This window comes from Cyprinodon tularosa, unplaced genomic scaffold (genome assembly GCF_016077235.1).
Source record: "Cyprinodon tularosa strain WSP-4 unplaced genomic scaffold, ASM1607723v1 ctg847, whole genome shotgun sequence".
Classification (NCBI taxonomy): Eukaryota; Metazoa; Chordata; class Actinopteri; order Cyprinodontiformes; family Cyprinodontidae; genus Cyprinodon; species Cyprinodon tularosa.
In genome coordinates this window covers 234,097-250,896 of record NW_024039615.1, presented here as the reverse complement: position 1 = coordinate 250,896, position 16,800 = coordinate 234,097, and the positions used below count along the sequence as shown (strand labels likewise).

The following is a 16,800-nucleotide window of genomic DNA, read 5'->3' as shown; positions in this document are numbered from 1 at the left end:
GTTAATTTAATTAGCTTCTCTACGTTCTCCTTAGGTTTTCAGTTTTTTCAGTTTTCATTGTATTTCTATATTGCCAAATTCACACCACATGTCATCTCAAGGCACTTTACAGTTCACCAGATCATCCAGTCAGATTGATTCAAAGTTTTCTATCTAAGGAAAACCAGTTGATTGCATCGACTCATTGACTCTTCAGCAATCCCTCACACTAAGCATGCTTGTAGCGACAGTGGAGAGGAAAAACTCCCTTTGAACAGGAAGAAACCTCCAGCAGAACCAGGCTCAGTGTGAGCGGCCATCTGCTGAGGCCCACTGGGGTTCAAGGAGACAGAAGCAGACATAGAAAAAGAAGCATAGATACAAAAGGCAACTGTCAACCAGCTCCACAGGCGGCCCCGTCCAGGAAACACACAGCCAGGCAGACGAGCTCCGAGCCAGCTCCCATGTCAGAGGATGAAGAGAGCACATCCAGTTAGTCACAGTCAGAGAAACAGAACTACACTTAAAAACAGGACGATCTCAAACATCTACAAACAAAGATTATTGATGGCAGCAGCACAGCAGATATTTCTCTCCAGGATGGAGTCACAGCCAAACAGGAACAGACCAGATGAAGCTACTATGAGAAAAAGCAGAGAGAGCAGAACGTTAGAGATTGAACTAACAGATTCTGCAGAGTGGGAGAATAGAGATAGAATGAAGCAGAATGATGAAAAAGGGGTCCCTATGTCCTCCAGCAGTCTAAGCCTATAGCAGCAGAACTATAGAGATAGCTCAGGATAACCTGAGCCACTCTAACTAGAAGCTTTATCAAAAAGGAAAGTTTTAAGCCTAGCCTTAAAAGTAGACAGGGTGTCTGCCTCACGGACTAAAACTGGTAGTTGGTTCCACAGGAGAGGAGCCTGAGAACTAAAAGATCTGCCTCCCATTCTACTTTTAGAAATTCTAGGAACCATTAGTAAACCTGCAGATTGAGAGTGAAGTGCTCTGTTAGGAACATAAAGAGCATGAATGGTTTGGTTTGTCCTGTTTGTCTCAGTGTTTCCCTGCGATGGACTGGGGACCTGTCCAGGATGGACCCCAACTCTCACCCTTAATCAGCTGGAGATAGACACCAGCCCTCCTCATTGAATGTAAACACTGTGGAGGAAAAAAGGAATTGATGTGTGGTGCAAAAGGAATTGATGTGGAAGTTTAGAGAAGTGCAAAAAGAAAAACAAATATATATAGTTCAAAAGGAAGTAGAAAATATTGTTGAGTTCTATTTGGTTGGATTTTATCAGTGTGATGCAGAGTCTCCATTTGGGACTTGATTTAGAGGTTTTTTTCAACATTCATCAGTGTGATGGCGGTGGGGAAGAAGCTGCTGCAGAACCTGCTGGTCCTGCATTGAATGCTGTGAAGCCTCTTCCCAGAGAGAACAGTCCATGGTGAGGGGGGTGGGGGGTCATTGATGATGTCACGGGCTCGGGACCCGCAGCGCTGGGATGAAATGTCTTTAATGGAGGGAAGAGGAGCCCCCATGAGCCTCTCTGCTGTTCTCACCTTCTTCCAGTCTGAGAAGCTGCAGCCTCCACACCACACTATTTAATTTTAAATGGTGACATGTATGTCTAGTCAGCCGTCTTTTCTCTGACCCCACTGTGTCAAATAGAGTCAGTTTCAAGTCTGTCAGAACCAGAATTTTGAATTATCAGAAGTGATCTTTAAACCACAATTAAACATTTTTATGTGGTGAGATGAAGACTGACTCCTCAAACCACCCGCCATGGAAACAATCCCTATGCTGGAGCGCAGTGGTAGCAGCATTATGCTGTGGGAATACCTGTTGGAGGCTGATGGAGACAAGAGGTTCACACAGCTGTGCTAAAGCAAATTCAAGTGTAGGATTGACCCAAACGTAAAGGGGTATGATGCAGGGCTCTAGCCTGGTGAGACCATCCTGATCTCGCGAGCTTTCAAGGTTTCACTCGCTAATCAGTCTGGAGACTCTCCGTTAAAGAAAATTTGGAGCCGTTCACCAAACGAACGTCCAATCAGCGTTGGCTTTGAGGCGGGTTGAGGTGTGACGCAACGAGAAGCGCGACAGTTCAGTCTAAAGAACATGGCGGCTTCAGCCGATGAAACTAGCGTTAGCGTGGCTATCGAGCAAGTTTTATCGGAATTACAGAGTATTTCTTCACTGAAAGAAGAGCAAAGCACTGCTCTGGAGGCTTTTCTCAGAGGAAAAGATGTTTTTGCTCTTCTCCCGACTGGTTTCGGCAAGAGTTTGATCTATCAATTGGCTCCTCTTCATATTCGCTCTCTTAGTACGTCATATGCTTCGTTGATCTGATTGGTTTATTTGGCCCGTCTATCACCAACATAGGCCAATCAGCTAACCAGTATTTTCGCCCCTTCCCAAAATTACTTCAACGGAAGGTTTCCAGATGGATATGCGGAGCAAATCCATCTGGCGGAGTCAGGTTAGCAGGGCTCTGCATCCGAAAGCTTAAAGTAATGTTTCTTTTTGTTTGTTTGTGACAGATGGATCAGATGAGGAACGAACTGTTGCAGGAACGAGCAGCCAGGCAGGATGTGGAGTGTGACAAGATGAGCCTGGAGAGACAAGTAATCAGCCAAGCCGCCACACAGTGGAAAATTTATTTAGAACTTCAAATTAAATGCTTAACCATTCTGCGTGCAGTGACTTTATGCAGAGTGTAACTTAAAGTAGGGTAAGAACTCCTTGGAAAAAAACAATATGACCATTAAAGTAAAAAAAAATACAGGGTGGGGGGGATTCTGAGTGTGAGCAGACTTCTCCTTTAAACACCAGTCAGCATTCCCAGCCTTTAGTTTAAAACTGAAACCATAGCTTTGGTTTCACCAGTCTGCTACATTGGGGTTAACCAATTGTGCATCAGCCATAACTTCATTTTGTGTTGGCGATGACGTCAGGGCAGGAAGACATTATTTCCTGTGGGAGGGGTTTGGAGGAGGGATGGTTAATCTGAACTCTCTTTCCTTTAGCTGTAGCTTTAGCCGTGCTGTTTAAAAGTACTGTAATATGTGGCCTAAAGCTGAATTAGATTTTAGAGGGACCATAATTTAAGTCAGTATAGGTGCGTTTGATCAGTTGCCTGTAAAAACTTCCATTTTTTATTGTTTAATCGCTAAATTACTTTAACCCAAAAGTTATATCACAATGCAGACACTGAAGCTTAAGGTGGTTACTTAAAGATTTAATAACAAAAAGGTAACAGAAGCAAAAATCCAAAAACCATAAATCCACAAAAAATAGAGAAAAAAAACAGGAAAAATCGCCTGAAGGAGATGAAATAACAACAAACCAGCAACAGTGACTGAGCAGGAGGTGCATAGATGGGAGAGAGAAACAAAGAGCAGGCTAATCAGCAGATTGGAAGCAGATGTAATGATCTTGGTTCTGTTGGTTTTTCTCTAAGTTTTCAGTTTCAAGTTCATCCAGGTTTTTCCTTGTTTTCTAGCTTTATTGGTGTGTCTGGATTCATTTAAGTTTCCTAGGTTTTTCTTTGTCTGTCCTCTGTTGCCCCCTTGTGTTTTCTTTTCCCTTGGCTTCCTCATCAGCTCTAGTCACATCTGCTCCTTATCAGCTCGTTTGTCCTTCCTTTGTACAGTCAGACATAAATACACTCCCTCTGTGCTGGTTCCTCGTCTTACTTTGTCTCACCCTGGCTCCTTGATGGTTTTCTCCTGATGTCTCCATGGTTCGGGTTTGTGTTTTATTTTTAGGTTGGATATTTTGGATTCTTGTTTTTGCTGCCTGATCTTTAATTAAATATTTAAAGAACTCACCCCAGGCAGGGCCTGTCAGCCTCTGCATTTGGGTCCTCACAAAAACCTCCAAACAAATCGTGACAGAAAAACACAAGGGGGCAACAGAGGACAGACGAAGAAAAACCTAAGAAACTTAAATGAATCTAGAAGACAAGGAAAAACCTGGATGAACTTGAAACTGAAAACTTAGAGAAAAACCAACAGAACCAAGATCATTACAGCAGATGTGAACAGAAGAGTCTAGAAAAGAGCAAGGGAAAAGAAAATCAGTACAAGAGGGCAGACAAGTAATACCTAAGAACTCAAAAACATCCAGAAAACACCACAAAACAGGAATTAAACCAATAAAACTAGAAAACAAGAAAAAAGGATCAAAGTGAAACTAAAAACTCAAAAAGAAAACTTAAAGGCACACTATGCAACATTTTTCAGTTAATTAACGTGTTCCATATCGTTTTGGATGATTAAATGAGTCATTTCAGGTTGAACAAAGGTATTCTCGGCCGCCCTGGTGGTCTGTGGGGGAAATACCGCACTTGCAATTGCAGGAGCACCGACCCGCACCCACAGGCTCAGAAGTCTCGTGAGAGTCAGTCTTGCTTTACGGCGAGAACTGCTACACCCCCCAGTTAAAAGCATTCTCGTTGCTAGCACAGTGGCAATCCTTGTGCAGTTATGCTACGTTCCCGCAGCAAAAGCAGCAAAATCGTGTCTGCTGCTTCATTTTTGCTGCTTGTACCAGTTAGTTCTGACGCGCGGCTGAAGCAGCTTTGCTGCTCTGGCTGCGCGGTGCAAAAGTGTGTCTGACGCGCATTGGGCGGAGCTTCACTATCCTTTCTCTGCCTTGCAGCTATATTTGCTGTGATCATTTGGAATAAAGTAGTTTTAATATGTGTTTAAATGAGAAAATACACCTGAAAACGTAATCAGTGCCGTCAGTTCATTCAGATTATTATCCTGCCTTCAATATTTTTTCTGTCGGAGCCGCTCAGACCCCCACATACCAGCGGTGCGCCGACAGAAGGGATTCCTTCATCAGCAGCCTCTGGCCGGGTCGCCTCCTCGCAGTTCACCGCGGCGGCTGGTAGGTGTTTTTCATCTAAATAATCTAAACTGCATATTCTGCCGGCAGATTTCTGCATTTTAAGTTAATTTAGGCGTCAATAAACTGTTTAAGAGGAGTGATCATAGCCTCTGATCATCAGCGCTGTGTCTCTCTCCCTGCTTCAGCTGCTCAGACGCGCTGGGCCTGCTGCTCCTTTGCTGCGACTTGACGCGCGTCAACCATTGACTTTGCATGTAAACTCGCTGCTTCTGTCGCGCCAGCTGCGGTGTGAACGTAGCGTTAGTCAATCGTTGCGTTCGCCTGTCTGCTAAGCTCAAAACAACCGCGCCTGGCTTGACGGAGAAACCAGGAGAACAGCTGTGCATATTTACGACAGTGCACTTTTACTTTCGCCCTCTGGGGGGAGCCTCGCTGGAAAATCAACACCGGTTGCAAAGTATACATTTAAACAGAACCAGACAATTAGTCCAAAAGTTTGAAGGACTAAATTTTTTTCAGAGGGAAACCGTATTTAGTTTTTTCTAGACTTGGCAGGAAACAGTCATATTTATTTTCCATAAAATAATTTACTATCAACACAACACATTTACTATTGTTATTAAACCACAAAAAAAAAAAAAAACCCACAAGATTTTGGCGCGTAACAGTAACTAAAAGCTTCTTAAATCTTTCACTACAATAGATATAGTCTAAAGGGGTCTCCACATAGCAATAGATCGATAGATAGCGGCTACAAATGAGCAACATCTAGGCTTCCGTATCCTTTTTTCTATATGTTCTGCTCCTTGAAACGGACAGCAATACTTTGGTTTGCATCTAAAGTTTTGAAGAAAAAAAAAATATAATAATGACTTGCTGGTTACTTAGTTTCTTTTGCAAATTTGCTGTTAAGTTATCTTTAGGTCGCGCGGTTGGAGCAACGATTTCCTACTTTAATAGATAAAGTCAGTAAAAATCAACCTAACGAGTGACAAAAATGCTTTAAACACACAATCAGAGCAGGATAACATACACTCACCGGCCACTTTATTAGGTACCCCATGCTAGTAACGGGTTGGACCCCCTTTTGCCTTCAGAACTGCCTCAATTCTTGGTGGCATAGATTCAACAAGGTGCTGGAAGCATTCCTCAGGGAGTTTGGTCCATATTGACATGATGGCGTCACACAGTTGCCGCAGATTTGTCGGCTGCACATCCATGATGCGAATCTCCCGTTCCACCACATCCCAAAGATGCTCTATTGGATTGAGATCTGGTGACTGTGGAGGCCATTTGAGTACAGTGAACTCATTGTCATGTTCAAGAAACCAGTCTGAGATGATTCCAGCTTTATGACATGGCGCATTATCCTGCTGAAAGTAGCCATCAGAAGTTGGGTACATTGTGGTCATAAAGGGATGGACATGGTCAGCAACACTACTCAGGTAGGCTGTGGCGTTGCAACGATGCTCAATTGGTACCAAGGGGCCCAAAGAGTGCCAAGAAAATATTCCCCACACCATGACACCACCACCACCAGCCTGAACCGTTGATACAAGGCAGGATGGATCCATGCTTTCATGTTGTAGACGCCAAATTCTGACCCTACCATCCGAATGTCGCAGCAGAAATCGAGACTCATCAGACCAGGCAACGTTTTTCCAATCTTCTATTGTCCAATTTCCATGAGCTTGTGCAAATTGTAGCCTCAGTTTCCTGTTCTTAGCTGAAAGGAGTGGCACCCGATGTGGTCTTCTGCTGCTGTAGCCCATCTGCCTCAAAGTTCGACGTACTGTGCGTTCAGAGATGCTCTTCTGCCCACCTTGGTTGTAACGGGTGGTTATTTGAGTCACTGTTGCCCTTCTATCAGCTCCAACCAGTCTGGCCATTGTCCTCTGACCTCTGGCATCAACAAGGCATTTCCGCCCACAGAACTGCCGCTCACTGGATGTTTTTTCTTTTTCGGACCATTCTCTGTAAACCCTAGAGATGGTTGTGCGTGAAAATCCCAGTAGATCAGCAGTTTCTGAAATACTCAGACCAGCCCTTCTGGCACCAACAATCATGCCACGTTCAAAGTCACTCAAATCACCTTTCTTCCCCATACTGATGCTCGCTTTGAACTGCAGGAGATTGTCTTGACCATGTCTACATGCCTAAATGCACTGAGTTGCCGCCATGTGATTGGCTGCTTAGAAATTAAGTGTTAACGAGCAGTTGGACAGGTGTACCTAATAAAGTGGCCGAGTGTATATCTAAATAATAAATCAACTTTAGTTAATCAAGTCCCAGTATTTTCCCCAGTCACTTCCAGATCTGATAAATAACAGACCTGCACAGTCTGGAAATCAGTTTGATATTAACCTGCTGAGTGTCACGTCTTGGTTGTGGTTTAGAGGACCCAAATGCAGAGGCAGAGGTGATTTCTTGGTGGGCAAAATCCAAAAATACAACTTAAAATGTAACACAGACCAGAATCACGGAGACATCAAGGGAAACGCGCACAAAAAGGTGAGAGGACAACGGCGACGACAGGACCAGCAACAACAGAGGAACCAACAAAGAGTGAGAGCAGAGGGAGAGCATCTATAGCTGACAGAGACAAAGGCAGGGCTAACGAGCTGACAGGGAGCAGGTGTGAGAGGAGACAACGAGGGAGCCAAGGGGGAAGGAAAACACACAAGAGGACAACAGAAAAACATGAGAACATAAATCTAGAAATTACAACAAAACTGGAATTAAACCAATAAAACTAGAAAACAAAGAGCAAAGTAAAGAACAACAGAACCAAGACCATGACACTGAGAACATCAAGTAGGTTCTAACACACATGATGCTCCAATCTAAAAATAAATACTGGAGAATGTCAGGCCTTTGTCTATGCCAGGTGTCACACGCTGGACGTCAGGCATGTTAAACCAGGTTCTCGGCTTAAGAGGAAATTACTATTCCAGCCCTGATTTTAGTAAAGTTCACAGAGCATTTCAGGACAAGTTTACAATTACTAAACGGTGGATTCAAGTTAGTGTGTCTATAACATCAGACGATAGAATCCTCTGATCATGTAGAATTTATCTTAGCATTGGGAAGCTGCACTGGTTATAATAATGATGTAATAAGATTGAAACAATATTCATTTATGTAAACCAAGAGGTTTTTTTTTAAACTCTTGGTTTACAAACTCAAAATTACAGTTGATGTTTAATTAATAAAAAAAAACTATAATAATCATAACTGATTCTTGAAATAATGCAGGTTGTCTTTCGTTCTTCCCTCTTAACCCTATAATGCCAAATGTATCATATTTGATACATACGGATTCTGAAATGTTTTGCATCTGACACCTTTTGCATAATTTAATGGTAAAAACTTTGCTCAAAATCCTATTGTACACAATCAGATATACCTGATAACAGCCAGTAGAAGACTACACAAAAAATAATCTTGACTTATCACATAGTAATAAATTATTAATATCAAAAATGTATTTCTGTTTATCCTTTTTACATATTTTGCTAAAATGGCAAATAAGGACTTCAAACCAAAAAAAATGGAATTTTCTGTTTTGTTTTATTCTTGGATTGGGCTTTAAAGGGTTAATAAGGAAAGACCCTAATTATTGTATTGTCGTTATTTTCAGAATAAAGATCTAAAGAGCCGAGTGACTCATCTGGAAGGATCCCAGAGAACAAACCAGGATTCCCTCGTCTCCAAACTTAACAGCCGAATCCAGGAGCTGGAGGAGAGACTGCAGGTAGAGGAGAGGTGAGCAAATTCTGCACTAACAACTTTTCTTCCAGCAAAACACATTTCTTAGGCAAACATAAGTATGCTGGGTAGGTAGAGGGGACCAAAACACCTCGCCTGTTCAGCCAGGCCAACAATTCCCTCTAACAAACCCACTTTCAGAGACATAGCACTCCAAAAAATTTTAATCTAAACAAGTCATTTTTTATTGAATTGAGGAGGAAAGTGACAATTTACATTTAAATAAGTAAAAAAAAAAACAATTGCATTGTCTTATTTCAAGTGCATATATATTTTTATTATCTTATTTTAAGAGTGAAAATACTCATCCCATTGGAAAAGTATCTCATTTACCAGCTCAAATTAAGGGTAAATACACATAACTTAAGAAATTTTTTTTTCCAGTGAGACCAGTACACTGCAAAAAAATGTTAATCTCATTAAGTCATTTTTTACTAAAATAAGTGCATTTTTTTCTTGAATTGAGAAGGTAAGTGAGACGTTTTGCCAATGAAACGAGACAATTTACACTTAAGATAAGAAAAAAGAACTGCGTTGTCTTATTTGAAGTGCATATTATCTAATTAACTTATTCTAAGAGTAAAAATACTCATTCCATTGGCAAACTATCTTATTTTCCTGCTCAAATCAAGAGTAAATTCATTTAATTTAAGGCATTTTCTCTTATCTCTAGATCATTTTTGCAGTGTATCAGGCATTGCAGGCTAAGAACTCAAACGACCCCCATTCCTAAGGGACGGACCCATTCGTTTGTTTCAATTTGCATGTTTTCTAAACCAAAACAAGGCTTTTTTTTTGGTCCACTCTATAAAGCCTCAAACTCAGCGCTATTTCTGACATTTTGAATGGAAAAAACTTCCTGGATGGGAAGCGAAACATCTTCAAACTTGGGGAAAAAGTCCAGTGGATTGTATTTTTAACTTTTTTTGTATGCTAGGTATTAAAGGAATAGTACACCCAAAACATGATTAGCCTTCATTTTCTACTCCCCCCCATGCTGAACAACACTCTGGAGTACTTTTTTGATATCTAAAATGCATCTGGAGATCTGGGAGGCTTCTTGCTGTCTGCTGACATTCAAATAATGGAGGTCTATGGCGCCCGAGGCAGAAAGGTCCATAAAAGTCCACAAAAAACGTGTCAATATTCCTCCATACTGCTCGTCCAATGTATTCCAAGTGTCCTGAGTTGGTAGCATCCAGAATTTACTCGAAACGAAGTCATTTAGAATGTTTTTAGAGCATAAACAGTAGTGTATAGGATTTCCTGAAAGCGCGTTCACGAGTCTACGGAAACCGCGGCAGACCAAACCAGATGAAAGTGCGCATTCAGCGTCTGCTCTGCCAATAATGCCGGCGTAGAAGAAGAAATGTGCTGTTTACCTGTGCAAAGAAAGAAACAACGAAAGAAAAATGTCTGAGGACTTCAATTCAATTCAGTTTATTTATATAGCGCCAAATTCACAACACATGTCATCTCAAGGCACTTTCCAGTTCACCAGATCATCCAGTCAGATTGATTCAAAGTTTTCTATCTAAGGAAAACCAGCTGATTGCATCGACTCATAGACTCTTCAGCAATCCCTCACACTAAGCATGCTTGTAGCGACAGTGGAGAGGAAAAACTCCCTTTGAACAGGAAGAAACCTCCAGCAGAACCAGGCTCAGTGTGAGCGGCCATCTGCTGAGGCCCACTGGGGTTCAAGGAGACAGTGTTGAGGAAGAGCATGAGTTCTTTGCCGAGCTGAATGCGCACTTTCATCTGGTTTGGTCTGCCGCGGTTTCCGTAGACTCATGAACGCGCTTTTAGGAAATCCTATACACTACTGTTTAGGCTCTAAAAACATTCATAATGACTTTGTTTTGAGTAAATTCTGGATGCTACCCACTCAGGACACTTGGAATACATTGGACGAGCAGTATGGAGGAATATTGACACATTTTTTGTGGACTTTTATGGACCTTTCTGTCTCGGGCGCCATAGACCTCCATTATTTGAATGTCAGCAGACAGCAAGAAGCCTCCCAGATCTCCAGATGCATTTGAGATATCAAAAAAGTACTCCAGAGTGTTGTTCAGCATGGGGGTGAGTAGAAAATGAAGGCTAATCATGTTTTGGGTGTACTATTCCTTTAATTTATCAGTGTGTAGCTCAATGGGCAATCGCTCTGAGAGGTACATTGCATACATTACAAACTCAAACTTCAAGGGAAGCAACTCTTTGTTAGGAAGAAAATGATTGGTGGCCTTAAATCAATTTTCCAAAAGAAAAATCTAAACTTTGTTGACATGCGGCTGAGCCTCATTTCCTGTGATACCCTAAAAAAAAACTGAAGCTCTTGGAAAGCCTCAGACGAGTTTTTAGAGTATGGAGAGATATTTGTGCCATCGGTTTGAGCGCGCAGGAACCAATCCGAGCGCGCAGTGAGACAACACGCGCGCGCGCAAAACCGGTCTGGCGCGCGCTCAACTCTGAAAAACCCTCTCAACACACTGTTCTCGCGCTCAGTTTCATCTCTGCGCGTGCTCGAATCTGTCTCTGCTCACGCTTGCTCTCCTGCTCTCTCTCCGCGCTCAACACCAGCTGTGCGCTCGGCTGTTTCTCCGCTCGCTCGACTCTCTGCGCTCGCAACTTCAGCAATGTATGTAAATGAACCATACCATCAGCCAATCACACTCAGCTTCTTTTCATCCAATGAAAGCATTCCTTCCTTCTTCTTCTTTTCTATCATGGCGGTTCGCAAGCAACTTCAAGGTGTATACCGCCACCTACTGTTCATGAGTGTGTAGCAACATTGTTTTACATCTATTAAATTCTATTTTTTAATTTTGCATTCTGAAGATAACTAAATAATGCTTTCCTTAATCTATAAACATCCTTTATATTTCCTTTATTTCCCAATAATCCTTTAAGACTCCATTCTTGGCCTGTCATTTCAACTACTCTTCTCAATTTTTCCCTTTCAGGTTCATATGTTTTACAGTTCATTAATATGTAAGCATTTGTTCCAAATACTACATCCGGTTAGATGAAAAAAAATACATAAATAAATAAAAACACAATCAGGAAAATCAAACTACTCTTACAGTTATTTTGTCAACATTCCTAAGATAGTACTATAAAATATCTTGAATTATCTCAAATAAACTTCAGTTAAACAGTTATTAGATCATTGCCTCATCCATCTCTTTTACCTGCTATTGACATGGATTTAAATTTGCTGTTTTAAAAGAAAAATAAGGAGGATATTTCAGGTTCAAGTATGGTTCAACAGTATATAGATAATGTTTTGGATCATATTGGCCTTACTCTTAGCTTTTGTGGCGGGTGTTTCTTCTTTTTGTTGTTTTTTATGGAGGTTGGCAAACAACAATTACCGCCACCAACTGAAAAATCCTGTTTATCAAATTATTCTTTTTAATATATATAATAAAGAATAACCTCTTATTTAGAGTCCATCTGTAAAAGGTCTTCTAAATAATAATTGTTCAATTTCAGATCAGGTCTGCTGTCTGAATAATTGCGTTTAAATTAATATAACAGTCGCTGATCTAAAATCAGAGCAAACTAAACTTCTTAATGGAACGATTTCTTCAATCCATTGTAAGGCCAATATGATCCAAAACATTTCTCCTTTGTAGGCTGAATTCCATCACTGATTCTTTTACCCGATTTAAAAATAAATTATGAAACTAAAACAAAACACCATTCCTAATATTGGAATATTTTGAAGCATCCATAAAAAATTTAGCATATCCATAATATTTTTTATCTATATATTGTTGAACCATACTTGAACCTGAAATATCCTCCTTATTTTTCTTTTAAAACAGCAAATTTAAATCCATGTCAATAGCAGGTAAAAGAGATGGATGAGGCAATGATCTAATAACTGTTTTACTGAAGTTTATTTGAGATAATTCAAGATATTTTATAGTACTATCTTAGGAATGTTGACAAAATAACTGTAAGAGTTGTTTGATTTTCCTGATTGTGTTTTTATTTATTTATGTATTTTTTTTCATCTAACCGGATGTAGTATTTGGAACGAATGCTTACATATTAATGAACTGTAAAACATATGAACCTGAAAGGGAAAAATTGAGAAGAGTAGTTGAAATGACAGGCCAAGAATGGAGTCTTAAAGGATTATTGGGAAATAAAGGAAATATAAAGGATGTTTATAGATTAAGGAAAGCATTATTTAGTTATCTTCAGAATGCAAAATAAAAAAATAGAATTTAATAGCTGTAAAACAATGTTGCTACACACTCATGAACAGTAGGTGGCGGTATGCACCTTAAAGTTGCTTGCGATCCGCCATGATAGAAAAGAAGAAGAAGGAAGGAATGCTTTCATTGGATGAAAAGAAGCTGGGTGTGATTGGCTGATGGTATGGTTCATTTACATACATTGCTGAAGTTGCGAGCGCAGAGAGTCGAGCGAGCGGAGAAACAGCCGAGCGCACAGCTGGTGTTGAGCGCGGAGAGAGAGCAGGTCGAGCGAGCGTGAGCAGAGACGGATTCGAGCACGCGCAGAGATGAAACTGAGCGCGAGAACAGTGTGTTGAGAGGGTTTTTCAGAGTTGAGCGCGCGCCAGACCGGTTTTGCGCGCGCGCGTGTTGTCTCACTGCACGCTCGGATTGGTTCCTGCGCGCTCAAACCGATGGCACAAATATCTCTCCATATTAGAGAACCATAATTATCAAACAGCATCATGTAGACCAGAGTAAACAGATGACAGAGAAAGCTATTAGGTTAGATAAGAAATGTTCAATACTTAAAACAGCCTGAAAGTGTAGAAAACGGTTTGGCCAACTATAGTTCTGCAAACAGATCCTAGTCCTGCTCTCCACTAGTCTAACATCTATGGAGGCTTTTTGCTTAGAAGAAAGCCATTTCCAAAAGGGAGCTGATCAGTGTGCCGTTTAAAGGAAAAGTCCAGTTAATAAGGAATAATCAATGGATCATTATTTATACCTAAAACTAATAGCTTCGCTGTGATTTAATGAATTTAGCATTAATCAGTAAAAAGATAGAAATAATAATTTTCGTGGCGATCACTGAGTCTGGGAGCGGCCATTTTTGCCCAAATATAGTAGCCCCTCCCTCCTGCCATCTTCCAGCAGTGACGTCACGGTGCGGTAAGCCTAGCGCCATTCTCCCCGCTTTCCAAGCTAAATCAATGGGAACTACTAGACACATCTGCAATCAACAACAATTATTGAAGATTTCCAGAGGACTTCACCATTGAAATTCACCAGAGCTATAGTGAAACTGACAATGCCCACGTGCATGGCAGCTGGATGCTGGAATACATCGGGTAAAAGTGAAAAAAAAAGAGTTATTCCACCTTTCTGATTCCTGATCCTCCACGGACGGGTTGGTCGTTGGATCGCCAACTTGAAGAGGGAGGATTTGCCATCGAACTTCTGGCCAGAGAAAAAACCCGTAATATGTAGCCAACATTTGGAAGAAGAATGTTTTCAAGATGACTTGGATAATAGCGCGTTGTGACAAACACCAGATACAGCACTGGGACTTGATCAACAGCCGATACCGCACCGTGACGTCACTAACCAGTAGGTGGCAGTAGTGTTCTTTGACAAACATGGATGCCTCCAGTAAAGCACATTCACATGAAAATTACTCTGAATTAAAAACACTGATCATTTTTTGAACAGGATGGAATCATTTCAAGTACTTTCAGAAGTTTGAATTCTGAATATGACCAGACTTCTCCTTTGAAGTCAAGGTGCTGTTGTCTCTGTTTAGCCTGTGTATTTTTTTCCATGGTGTCCCACTAGTATCACTCATCGGTCGAGGGTTTGGTCACACATGGCTGCAGCGGCAATGTGACCCTTCTATGCATGTTTTCACCTCTCAGGGAAAACAACAGCCTGCAACAGGTGAACCGCAAACTGGAACGCAAAGTGAAGGAGATGAAAATACAGGCAGATGAGGAACACATCAACCTGCAGAGCCAGATGGACCAGGTAGCAAAATCTAAACCTTTTAAGAAGGTGGAAAAAGTAAAAATAAATGGTTTATTTAGAATGTCTCTCGGTTTAATCTGGCAGCTAACTCAAAGGTTAAAGACAGCGAAGAGGCAGATGGACGAGGCGGAGGAAGAGATAGAGCGTTTGGAGCACAGTAAAAAGAAGCTGCAGAGAGACGTGGATGAGCAGATGGAGGCCAACGAGCAGCTTCACAGCCAGCTCAATACTCTACGAAACGAGATGAGGTGACTGTTTCTCCCTTTAATACACCAGACATTTCACTCACTTCACTCACAATCACTCTTCTAACCCATTCTAGAGCGGCTCAGGTTATCCTGAGCTATCTCTATAGTTCTGCTGCTATTGGCTTAGACTGCTGGAGGACATAGGGACCCCTTTTTCAACATTCTGCTTCATTCTATCTCTATTCTCCCACTCTGCAGAATCTGTTAGTTCAATCTCTAACGTTCTGCTCTCTCTGCTTTTTCTCATAGTAGCTTCATCTGGTCTGTTCCTGTTTGGCTGTGACTCCATCCTGGAGAGAAATATCAGCTGTGCTGCTGCCATCAACACCTTTGTTTCTAGATGTTGGAGCTTGGCCTGTTTTCCAGTGTAGTCCTGTTTCTCTGACTGTGACTAACTGGATGTGCTCTCTTCATCCTCTGACATGGGAGCTGGCTCGGAGCTCGTCTGCCTGGCTGTGTGTTTACTGGACAGGGCCGCCTGTGGAGCTGGTTGACAGTTGCCTTTTGTATCTATGCTTCTTTTTCTATGTCTGCTTCTGTCTCCTTGAACCCCAGTGGGCCTCAGCAGATGGCCGCTCACACTGAGCCTGGTTCTGCTGGAGGTTTCTTCCTGTTCAAAGGGAGTTTTTCCTCTCCACTGTCGCTACAGGCATGCTTAGTGTGAGGGATTGCTGAAGAGTCAATGAGTCGATGCAATCAGCTGGTTTTCCTTAGACAGAAAACTTTGAATAAATTTGACTGGATGATCTGGTTGAATTATAAAGTGACCTGAGATGACATGATGTGAATTGGTGCTATAGAAAGAAACTGAACTGAAACTGAATTAATTTTATGTTTTTGTGTCATCACCAGGCGCAAGAAGAAGTCACCTCCCATGAAGCTTGTAGAGGAAGATTTGAACGACATGGACGACTTTGGTTCTGACTGATGGACTTGTTTTGGAAAAGAGTTCAGGACTTTATGAAGAAACATTTCTACTGTGAAGAAAATCTAAACACTACTTAATACAGTTAACAGCTCAGGTGTGAATGATCATTTTCTAACTTGATCTACAGCTATAAGAACTTTGTCAGTGCTGACCTCTTGTGGTAATATTTATAACAGCATTTACTGCATTACATTTATGCTTCTGTTTCTATCAGTGTATTAAGATGGTGATAACCTAAAAAGAAGAAAATAACAATAAAAACATGTTTTTTGTTATTGACCCATTTGTTTGTAGCTTTAGAAATGGTCAACTAAAATAAATGTAAATGCTTTATGTTTGTGCAGGTAGTTGGTTGTCAATGTAGTTGTTTTTCTTTTTGGGGGGTGGGGTCAAACAGCAATCATTTGTGATATTTTGATATGAAAAGGTGTTCACTGTCCTCAGATTATTATTGAGAATTATGTTTTTTTTTTTTTTTCAAACTAGTTGTTTTAAGCAGAGCTGGATTTAGGAAATTTGGGGCCCTAGGCAAAGACAGGCAGGGGCCCCTCTGAATGGAGAAGACAACACATAAACAGCCCCATTCTCCAGATGTAGAAATGTTAATAGAATAGACATCCATTATCTGTTCTAGCTTGTGTCCCTCTCTTCTTGTCCCTTTTCTTCTTGTTTTCCTCTCTATGTTTTGTACTCAGCTGACTTTTCATGCTGTCTCTAAAGGAATGAAAGATTTTTTCCAAGCACTAAGCTCACTTAGCTGATTGCTCCTTCCTGTGTTTCCAAAAAGGCCAAAGTAAATAACCCAGTCCTTCTTTTCACTGTAGACAAGCCATGATCTGCTTATCTGTTCTCCATTTTTCATTTGGATGAAATAATAGCTGCATGAATCATGACAGCAGACAAGATAGAGGAGAGCAGGAGGCGGGGTTACCAATCTACTCGCTCTGGAGAGCAGAGTTCGCTGCTTTTAGATGTTGTCTCCAAAGTCTCCAGTAGCAGAAAAAAGTCTCTAGATTT

At 41.2% G+C, this 16,800-nt stretch overlaps 1 protein-coding gene across 3 annotated transcripts in view; it reads left to right on the top strand.

Annotated features, from left to right (window-relative positions):
• LOC119775047 (cingulin-like protein 1) overlaps nucleotides 1-16,054 on the top strand; it is a 47,366-nt gene extending 31,312 nt beyond the window's left edge. For all 3 annotated transcript variants that reach the window (XM_038272912.1, XM_038272910.1, XM_038272911.1), the window contains exons 15-19: nucleotides 2,527-2,610; nucleotides 8,484-8,608; nucleotides 14,499-14,607; nucleotides 14,692-14,855; nucleotides 15,708-16,054. In XM_038272912.1, coding sequence (XP_038128840.1) covers nucleotides 2,527-2,610; nucleotides 8,484-8,608; nucleotides 14,499-14,607; nucleotides 14,692-14,855; nucleotides 15,708-15,783 — 558 coding nt within the window. In that variant the 3' untranslated portion in view covers nucleotides 15,784-16,054. The remainder of the gene's footprint in view (nucleotides 1-2,526; nucleotides 2,611-8,483; nucleotides 8,609-14,498; nucleotides 14,608-14,691; nucleotides 14,856-15,707) is intronic.
• Nucleotides 16,055-16,800: the final 746 nt, after the last annotated feature.